This window comes from Ahaetulla prasina, chromosome 16 (genome assembly GCF_028640845.1).
Source record: "Ahaetulla prasina isolate Xishuangbanna chromosome 16, ASM2864084v1, whole genome shotgun sequence".
In the NCBI taxonomy this organism is placed as follows: domain Eukaryota; kingdom Metazoa; phylum Chordata; class Lepidosauria; order Squamata; family Colubridae; genus Ahaetulla; species Ahaetulla prasina.
Window position 1 is genome coordinate 5,834,501 of NC_080554.1, and position 10,551 is coordinate 5,845,051.

At 42.9% G+C, this 10,551-nt stretch overlaps 1 protein-coding gene across 1 annotated transcript in view; it reads left to right on the forward strand.

Annotated features, from left to right (window-relative positions):
• Nucleotides 1-7,012, forward strand: part of C5 (complement C5) — a 62,330-nt gene extending 55,318 nt beyond the window's left edge. The window contains exons 38-40 of the mRNA XM_058159563.1: nucleotides 1,084-1,167; nucleotides 3,911-4,049; nucleotides 6,136-7,012. Of these exons, the coding sequence (XP_058015546.1) occupies nucleotides 1,084-1,167; nucleotides 3,911-4,049; nucleotides 6,136-6,268 (356 nt within the window). The 3' untranslated portion in view covers nucleotides 6,269-7,012. The remainder of the gene's footprint in view (nucleotides 1-1,083; nucleotides 1,168-3,910; nucleotides 4,050-6,135) is intronic.
• The last annotated feature ends 3,539 nt before the right edge of the window (nucleotides 7,013-10,551 follow it).

The window sequence follows — 10,551 nt, forward strand, 5'->3', positions numbered from 1 at the left end:
GGCATCAGAAATGGGATGCGCAAACGTTTCCCAGCACTGTGTAGATTTTCTCTCTCGCTAGGTTGGGCGGAGAGGCTCCGTTTTAAAGCACCTTTTCCCAACTTCAGTGCACGATCCTATTTCTAGGAAGCAAACTCTTGAGAAAGACGGTGGATCCTTTGAGGGATTTTAGGTGAGATCGGACAGTTTAGCCAGCATGTCAGAGGCACAGGCAAGGACAGATCCCGAAGGCTGCCTGATTGAGGAATCTGTCTGTCCTTCCTGTTCTATCTATCTATCTATCTATCTATCTATCTATCTATCTATCTATCTATCTATCTATCTATCTATCTATCTATCTATCTATCTATCTATCTATCTACCTACCTACCTACCTACCTACCTACCTACCTACCTACCTATCATCTATCTATCTATCTATCTATCTATCTATCTATCTATCTATCTATCTATCTATCTATCTATCTATCTATCTATCTATCTATCTAATCTTTCATCTCTCTCATCTATCTACCGTATCTCATCTATCATCTCTCTTATCTATCTATCATCTATCTAATCTCTCTCTATATACTTATCTACCTATCTATCCATCTATCCATCCATCTACCTTCCTACCTACCTACCAACCTACCTCCCTCCCTCCCTCCCTCCCTCCCCCCCCCATCTCTCTCGTTGGCAATAGCATTACAGCTTCCCAGCCAGGAGGAAACACATTCCAGAGAGGGGTCCCAAAGGAAGGAAAAGGTTCAAGGGAGTCACAACTTAAGAGTCTCCCATGAATTAATCTGTTAGGTTAGAAGGTTATCGCTTTAATCTGGCAAGATTCTGTCTAAGGGTTATAAGCAAATAACAAAATGGACTCAGTTGGATTTCCACTCTCTCTTCTTTTGGGCTTAGACTTGACATTACGCCCTGCGCTGGATTTATGAATTTTGTTTGCTTGCATCCAGATGTTATCCCAGCCTTCTGCAACTTCCACTGACTTAGAAAATACGACGGAGAATCAGAATGGTGTAGTGCATGAATGCAGCGATGGTATTTATTTAACAAACTATTCTTTCTGCTTTCTTACCCCTTCAGTTTACAAAGTGGCTATCAAATCATCCAAGGAAGAAGGAAGCTTTGTTAGATACCACGCAGTCCTTCTGGAACCCTATAAGCTAGGTGAGAATGCCGGCTGGTTTGATTTGGAAAGGCTCCGTTTATTTATTAAAATGTTTATGCTGCCCATCGCCCGGTGACATTTCCTTATTTAAAATTATTGTTGCCACTTAAGTAATAATGGTGGCTCAGCAGACTAAGTCTGTCTGTTATTAACACAGCTGCTTGCAATTATTGCAAGTTCAAGCCCCACCAGTCCCAAGGTTGACTCAGTCTTCCATCCTTTATAAGGTAGGTAAAATGAGGACCCAGATTGTTGGGGGCAATAAAAGTTGACTTTGTATGTAATATACAAATGGATGAAGACTATTGCTTGACATAGTGTAAGCCGCCCTGAGTCTTCGGAGAAGGGCGGGATATAAATTCATATATATAAAAAAAATTTCACTTCCTGCTACTTGCCCGGATGATGATGACGCTCTCCAATTTCGCATCCTCAAATCAACGTGCCCACTGAAACGACACGATCCTTCAATGTCTCCAACTTCCCTGAATGTTACACTTCAATTCACCTGTCGAGATATGAGGCTGTGGAGATTCTCAGCCATCCAGGTCACGGTTGTCCCAAAGGTGTTTGTTTTTTTTCACAGGCTGCAACTGGACTTTCTGGTTTTTCTTTGAAGACGTTTCGCTTCTTCTCATCCGAGAAGCTTCTTCAGTTCTGGCGGAGGACGGGCGTCCGTCAGAACTGAAGAAGCTTCTTGGATGAGAAACGAAATGTCTTCAAGGAAAAATGGAGTCCAGTTGCCACTTGAAAAAAACACCTTTGGACCTGAATGTCTATCCCAGACGTCCCAAAGGTGCTTTTTTCAGGAGGTAACTGGCCATTCTGGTGACCAGCATGCAAATGTCCAGCTATCCTTTCAGCACTTCCAAGAAGGCTCCACACCCATTTCTACTACTCAGGTGACCCTGAAGGCACAGACAAACCTCCAAGGGCCTCTGGTGGCTCAGGCTGGTAATGCAGTCTGTTATTAACAGCAGCTGCTTGCAATTACTGCAGGTTCAAATCCCACCAGGCCCAAGGTTGACTCAGCCTTCCATCCTTTATAAGGTAGGTAAAATGAGGACCCAGATTGTTGGGGGGGGGGCAATAAGTTTATTTATTTTATTTTATTTATTTATTTATTAGATTTTTATACCGCCCTTCTCCCGAAGGACTCAGGGCGGTTCACAGCCAAAATAAAACAGTTATAATATACATAATAAAAACAATTATTAAAAATCTTATTAAATATCAGGCCAAATTAAAACTATTCAAAACCATAAAAACCCCAAATAATTTACAACAGAATATTAAAAACTGCTAAAAATTGACTTTGTATATAATTCTTTAAATACTTAAATATTCTTTAAATATACTTATTTAAAAGTTGACTTTGTATATAATATACAAATGGATGAAGACTATTGCTAACATAGTGTAAGCCGCCCTGAGTCTTCGGAGAAGGGCGGGATATAAATGCAAATTTAAAAAAAATGACTCTCTCAAAGCACACAAATGACCAGCTGTCTGCAAGGAATATAAAGCCTTCCATTCTCCACCATCCAGCCAGAGCTGAAGAAGCTTCTTGGATGAGAAGCGAAATGTCTTTAAAAAACAACAACAAGAAAGTCCAGTTATCTCCTGAAAAAAACACCGTAGGAACTGTCAAGATATGGCTCTAAAACTGCATCTAATAATGCCAAGAAAATGCAGAAAGTCATGTCAGCAATGAAAAACAAAGCCACACAACAGGCAAAAAATACTTAGGAGGAAATGCCAGGAGATAATCTCAGTATTAATCACAACCATATTCAGCACATATACACCTTGCAACTATTGGAGATCAGATGCTCTCAATGTTAGATTTATGAAATGTGCTAATACTGTACATCCCTTATGTCAAGCGCCAGGAAAATCAGGAGCAGTTCAAATGGGTTTAAAGATTTAACAGAAGAACAGAGCTGGAAGGGACCTTGGAGGTCTTCTAGTCTAACCCCCTGCTCAGGCAGGAAACCCTATTCCATTTCAGACAAATGGCTATCCAATATTTTCTTAAAAATTTCCAGTGTTGGAGCATTTACAACTTCTGCAGGCAAGTTGTTCCACTTCTTGATTGTTTTCACTGTCAGGAAATTTCTCTTTAGTTCTAAGTAGTTTCTCTCCGTGATTAGTTTCCACCCATTGCTTCTTGTTCTACCCTCAGGTGCTTTGGAGAACAGCCCGACTCCCTCTTCTTTGTGGCAACCCCTGAGATATTGGAAGACTGCTACCATGTCTCCCCTAGTCCTTCTTTTCATTAGACTAGACAATTCCAGAAATTGTTCTTCATACGTTTCATTTATCTTAAGCTTAAGTTCTCAATAAGATTTTGAACTACTAGTGGTCAAATTATTTGGCAGTACGTAAAGAATTCAAGATAGGCTGGACTTAGCTCTCTCAAGGACTCATGACCAATGGTGTGTTTGACGCCTCCCTCCAGCTCAGCCTGGTCATCTCCCGCTTCTTAGCTGCGGTTCTCCATTCTCCCTCTGATGAATCTATTTTAAACTGTATACTGAATGCAGTTATGGTTGTATATTAACAATCCGTCCTTTAGAAACTGCCAGGAGATTTGAAGTTTTCATGAATGAAAGTTCAGAGAGCAGCAAGGACTCCACAGTTCAACCCCGAGCTACAGAGAGTCCCTTCTATTAGATTTAAACGGAGTGGAAGAATGTTCGATTTGTAGGTTTCCTTCAATGTGTTTCAACTCTCCCACAGGGGTGACTTTTGCTGAGAAGAACGCAGAAATAATCTTTATTAAAAAGAGCTCCTGTACGGATATCCAGCTGAATCCAAAGGAGAATTACTTGATCATGGGAAAAGAGGCTTTGAAGACAGGAGAGGGGACCAATGCCAAGTAAGCCAACCATAATTCTGTTGGAGGGACAATCCTTCACCCCAAAAATGGGTCCTTGATGGCCCTCAAACTTGATTGTTTTCTTGCAGACGTTTCATTACCCAACCAGGTAACACCATCCGTGCTAGAAGGAACTGTACAACACTGATGATGTTACCTAGTTGGGTCATGAAACGTCTGCAAGAAGACCGCCAAGCTCAGAGAGTGCCAAGATCTCCACAGCATGCATGTACTATGGAGGAACATCTACACAATCTAGTGAGGTTGAGCTGCAATAACACCATCTACTGATTTACTGAGGAACACAGTGGCTCAGCGACTAAGACGCTGAGCTTGTCGATCGAAAGGTTGGCAGCTCAGCGGTTCAAATCCCTACTGCTGCCGTGTAACGGGGTGAGCTCCCATTACTTGTCCCAGCTTCTGCCAACCTAGTAGTTTCGAAAGCACATAAAAATGCAAGTAGAAAAAAATAGGGACCATCTTTGGTGGGAAGGTAACAGCGTTTGGCGTTGAGTCATGCCAGCCACATGACCACGGAGACGTCTTCGGACAGCGCTGGCTCTTTGGCTTTGAAACGGAGATGAGCAGCGCCCCCTAGAGTCAGGAACAACTAGCACATATGTGCAAGGGAAACCTTTATCTTTACCTTTACTGATTTACTATAAAGGGCTGAATAGGGAGAGCCCTGAGGAAGAATCGATAACCCTGACAAAGTGCAAGGTTAGAAGCCTAAATAACCAACTCTGCTAAGCAACGTTTGGGTTGCATGCCTGCATGTTAGACTGAAAACGTTTTCATCTTCATTTTCCTGGGTCAATGGAACAGACGAAGTCCAAAACCTGAGCTGGGTCCATATATCACAAAATCAATTAAAGCAGCAGCATCGGTAGAAGATGGGGAATCTGAAAAGAATTTCTGGCTGGTATCAACTAATAATAGGAGTGAGACAGCTGTGTGGTTTCATGCAAGGACAATTTTTGTTTTGGGGGTACTAAAAAGTCACACAGGGGAAGTTTCAGTGCTTGTAGTTTAAGAGTCGTTCGCGGAGAGATGAATGGAAAAAGAAAGAAAGAAAGAAAGAAAGAAAGAAAGAAAGAAAGAAAGAAAGAAAGAAAGAACAGGAAGGAAGGAGGGAAGGGAAAGGAAAGGAAAGGGAAGGGAAGGAAGAGGGAAGAAAGGAAAGGGAAGGGAAGGAAGAAGGGAAAGGAAGGGAGGGAAAGGAAAGGAAAGGAAAGGAAAGGAAAGGAAAGGGAAGCAAAGGAAGAGGGAAGAAAGGAAAGGAAAGGGAAGGAAGAAGGGAAAGGAAGGGAGAGAAAGGAAAGGAAAAGAAAGGAAAGGAAGAGGGAAGAAAGGAAAGGAAAGGGAAAGAAGAAGGGAAAGGAAGGGAGGGAAAGGAAAGGAAAGGAAAGAATGGTAGAGAGGCTCAAAAGATTACTTTTTTATTATTTCTCTTGCTGTTCTGAGTAAAACGAGATCATGATTTCATTTCTCTCTCTTTCTTTCTTTCTTTCTTTCTTTCTTTCTTTCTTTCTTTCTTTCTTTCTTTCTTTCTTGGAATATGAAAGAGAGAGAGAAAAAACAATTGTGACTCATCTCTTAATTGATGGAATTGTAAAAGCCTGCACCTGAAAACACTTCCATTGAGACTGTCCTGGTTTAATCTCTGCCCTTAGATGATGTTGCTGGATGTTCCCCTGCCTCTTACATTATAGATTGGCAAAGTATGGGAGCCAATCTAGGATACCCGTTCTTCAACGTTGGCAGCATGAAGATGGGGACTTCAATTCCCAGGATTCCCCAGCCAGCCGGCCGGCTGGGGAATTCTTGGGGGTCGAAGTCCCACCCATTTTCAACCTGCCAAAGTTGAGAAACAATATTCAGAGACATTAAAATCGGGATAGTGGAGTGAGTTTTAACTATGGTGTTGTTAGCTGATACTTTTTATGGCAGTTCCACTCTGCTTCTAACCTGGAGCGATGGTGCAATAGCAGAGACCCACCAGCCACCTGCATTTCCTCCATCCTCCACCAACATCTGCTGGTTTTCTTTTTTTTTTAAAAAAAAATAACATTTTTCTTCTCCGTAGATACCAGTATCCCTTGGACGACTCGACGTGGATTGAGTGGTGGCCGTCCCCAAATGCCGCCTGTGATTCTTGCCAAGCCTTTAGAGAATCATTGGACGAATTTGTTGACGATCTCTTTCTCAGCGGTTGTTAAAATTCTTGAAAAGACCTGCAAAAGGTTTCGGGCTTCGTGTAACTTAGCATTTTAGACAATTTCGTATGGACTTATCATAAGCAAGCAGGACTATATGATCATGCTTTAGATCAGGGGTCTCCATACTTGGAGACTTTAAGACTTGAGGACTTCAACTCCCAGAATTCCTCAGCCACTATGGATGACTTTGGGCCAATCACCAGGTGACTGAGAGTTCTAGTCCCGCCTTAGGCATGAAAGCTGGATGACTTTGGACCAATCACCAGGAGACTGAGAGTTCTAGTCTCATTTTAGGCAGGAAAGCTGGCTGGATGACTTTGGGCCAATCACCAGGAGAGGGTGAGTTCTAGTTCCACCTTAAGTATGAAAGCCGGCTAGGTGACTTTAGGCCAATCACCAGGTGACAGAGAGTTCTAGTCCCACCTTAGGCGCAAAAGCCAGCTGGCCACTTCCTCTCTTTCAGCCCAACTTGCTTCACTAGCTAGTTTGCTAAGCCTTCCTCCAACCTTATAGCATCATCAGAAAGCTACCCACCTCTTGTGCAGCTGACTGTTTAAACCTCCACAACAGCCAATTCAAAAGTTTCTAGTCCTCATGACTCCTTGACATTGCAGGCTACGCTTACCGGAATTTCAAAACTGAGCAGGAAAGGAGAAGATTCCCAACAGCCAATGAAAAACGTTTCCCCTTTTTCCTGATTTAAAACAAATGATCATCATAATAAATCACTCAGCCTTCATAGTTTATACGCATGGGGTAAAAATTTTTATATAATAAATCACTTCAAATTTTGCATTTGTTAAAAAAGTGTGTCGGTAAAATAGCGTGTTAAAAACTGTCAACGCTGCAACCGCTATAAACTTCACTGGACTCAGATGTCAGTGAAAGATATAAATCACATGATAGCAAGAGCATTTCTGCTTCAGGGGGAAAAAAAAAAGAGGGAGATAAATTTCTAATTTCAAGAACACATCCAGCTCTAGATATTTCCCTTCTACAAGTCCCAAAGGAAAAAACAAAACAAAACCCAAACCTCCTCAGAACATGGCAAACCTATTCCAAAAACTCACCGATTCACAAAAGTGGGTGTGACAATCTACAATCATCACCATCATCATTTAACGACCCCATAATCCAGCGGTTCTTAACCTGTGGGTCGCGACCCCGTTGGGGGTCGAATGACGATTTGCCAGGGGTCGCCTAAGACCATCGGAAATATGGGAAGTATACTTGCGAGTCGAAGAATCGCGCTCCAATGGTTGACTCCACAAGCCAGCTGCAGGCTCTTCAAATCGCTAGCCGAATTCGGCTTCGGGCGCGATGAGTTAAAAAAGAGAGAAATCTTTGCTCTGATGTCTCCCTCTCAAGCCAGCTGCAATCACTCCCAATCGCTAGCCTAATCTGGCTTCAGGCGCGATAAACTTAATAGGGGAGGAGTCTCCGCTTTAATGCCTCCGTCCTCAAGGCAATCGCAAGCAGTTCAGATCGCTAGCCAATACGGCTTCAGGCGCAATAAATTCAAAAATGAAAATAATTTTATGGTTGGGGTCACCACATCATGGGGAATTGTATTAAAGGGGTCGCAGCACTATAAAGGTTGAGAACCACTGCCATAATCCCTTGCCGGGTGGAGTCCAGACCACTGAATGGAGCTGAGTATTTACTGGCCAGATGCCTTTCCTGTCGCCAATGTGGAGTTTCATTCAGCAGATAGATAGATATATATACACTCATTGTGCCCAGAGAGGGAAATATCTGCCTCTACCTAGGATCGAACTCACAGCCTCCTGACTGTGAGGTGAGAGCTCCACCACTAGGCCATCGCACCACTCCTGTGACAATCTACAATACAATACCAGGTCTCTCTTTTTTTTATATACAGGTGCACTTCGACGTGCAACGGTTCATTTCAAAGTTACACTGAACAAAGTGAGCGTTTTTCACACTTAACAGCCGTGGTCGCTTCCCCATGGTCACATGATCAAAACCAGCTCGGCAACTGGTTCACACTTATGGCCATTGCTGAGTCCCAAGGTGATGTGATCCCCTTATTAGCCGCACATCACTTGAACTTAACAATTGCAACAGTTCACTTCACAACAGCGGCCAGAAACGTCGTAAAACGGGACCCCCAAAACTGGCGGAACGAATGTTTCACTCAGCAGCGTCAACTTTGGGCTCGACCGTACGTCGAGAACTACCGATGCAAAAAAAATCCAAATTTGATTATGTGTAGTAGCCCTTCCACAGAGGTGATAAGCAAGGCTTCCTGCAGCAGGAGCAACTTTTGAAGCGTCGAGTAAATGCAAGTCGAAACTAACAAGTTAGTTTTTCGGTACTTTCCGCAGCTGACCTATTTCCTCTGGTAAATCCCTTCCAGCCGCATCCTTCGCCGAGTGCAGAGAGTAAGCTAAAACCACCCCTAAACACAAGAGGATGTGGCTGGCAGAGAGCTCAAAACCTCGGATTCCCCTAATTTAGACAGCCAATCTTGCAGCCGAAAGTTTTACAAAGCAGCCATTTGTAGGTCGAAACCAATACAGTTTGCAAAATACAGAATTGCTGGGTGTTTTGCAAAAAGCTGTTCCCCCCCCCTCATCCCTTAACAAGCAGCAAAACGGAGCTTTTTCACAGAGACCCTTGCAAGCTGACACACTAGCCTCGGAGATGGTTATACTTGGTTTCCAGGATCCTTAGTCCTGGATCTTCTTGTTTCTCTAAGAAAGACGGATTAGTTTATTTTGCTGAAGACAAAGCATGATGCAAAACGAAGAAAGATCACTCGCTCCCTTAAGGGTCGGGATAAATTTGGACTCCCGAAGGTGTGAGAACTTGTTTAAGTGGCTGTTTGCAATAAAGAAAATGGGTATTTAGTTTCTTGGCAGAGGTTTGGGAATCCCAAAGGGCCCTTGCAGGAAACAGGACCCTGAAATCAGTAGGGAGTTTTCTTAGTCTGACCCAGCACAATGCTTCTTGTGGCATAAAAGGAGAGATACCATGAAATGTGCTTTGCTTTCACCTAATATCAGATTCAGGTTATACTCTCATATCTGGGCTATTGATTGGTTTAGTCGTGGGATGGGAGATTGTGAACAAGTTCTAGGGCCAGCCTAAAAGTTGGAAAATATTCTAGAAGACATAAAGGTAGAACAGCTTTCATACGATGACCAAGAAAGTTTGTGTGGATGTATCACACACATTTTAAGCTGTACTTAGAGGAGATGTTTACTTCGCTATGATGACGAAGTGGGTTATTGTGCGGTAGCAGCATCTTGGGGAAGGATGCTCAAGTCACATGAGGTGGAGGAGAAGGAGAAGATAAGGAGACGAAGAAGAGGAGGAGGAGGAAAAAGAGGAGAAGATAAAGAAGGAAAGAGAAGATAAGGAGATGAAGAAGGGGAGGAGGAGGAGGAAAAGGAGGAGAAGATAGAGAAGGAAGAGAAGGAGAAGATAAAGAGATGAAGAAGAGGAGGAGGAGGAAAAGGAGGAGAAGATAGCGAAGGAGGAGATAAGGAGATGAAGAAGAGGAGGAGGAGGAGAAGGACAAGATAGACGAAGAGCTAAAGATCACAAAAGTATCTCACTTACTTTGTCCATGTTGTGTGGGGGAAATTCACTGGAGAAAATAATTATGTTAGGAAGAATGAGCAGTAAAAGGAAAATAGGTTGCTAGAGAACAAGGAGGCTGGATACCATAAAAGCTGCTACCAGCCAGAGCATAGAAAAATTCAGAGAAGTAGTGCAAGATATTGGAAAATGTGGAGAGACCTGGCCAGTAGAATCACCAAGAATCAGACACGACTGAATGGATAAGATCATTGTCATCGGATAAGGAGAAGAAGACGATAGACAGGAGAAGGAAGAGGAAAAGGAAAGGAAGAAGAAAGAGGAGGAGGAGGAGGAAAGGTGGAGAAGGAGAAGAAGATAGACAGGAGAAGAAGGAAGAGGAGGAGGAAAAGAAGGAGAATTAGTCAATGAATAGTTCATAAAACCCACTGCATACATAAAACATATTGATAAACCATTTCGGCAAACAGATCATCGGACATCTTACATATACGAAAAACCTTGCGGGCACCTGCACAACCTCCTAGAGAAGACAGCTCTTAGGAGCCTCAGCTCAGAAATCCGAGTGATCACTTCAAGCCAAACAAAACAACTCAACTCCCATCTTCCAACAGCTTGGCTCGGATTATCTGCCAGCTTCCCTCGGAAAGCCATGAAGTCAAAAGAGCCGCCCGAAGCCTTGGAGATAAGAACAAACTCTTTTTTTTATTTTTTAT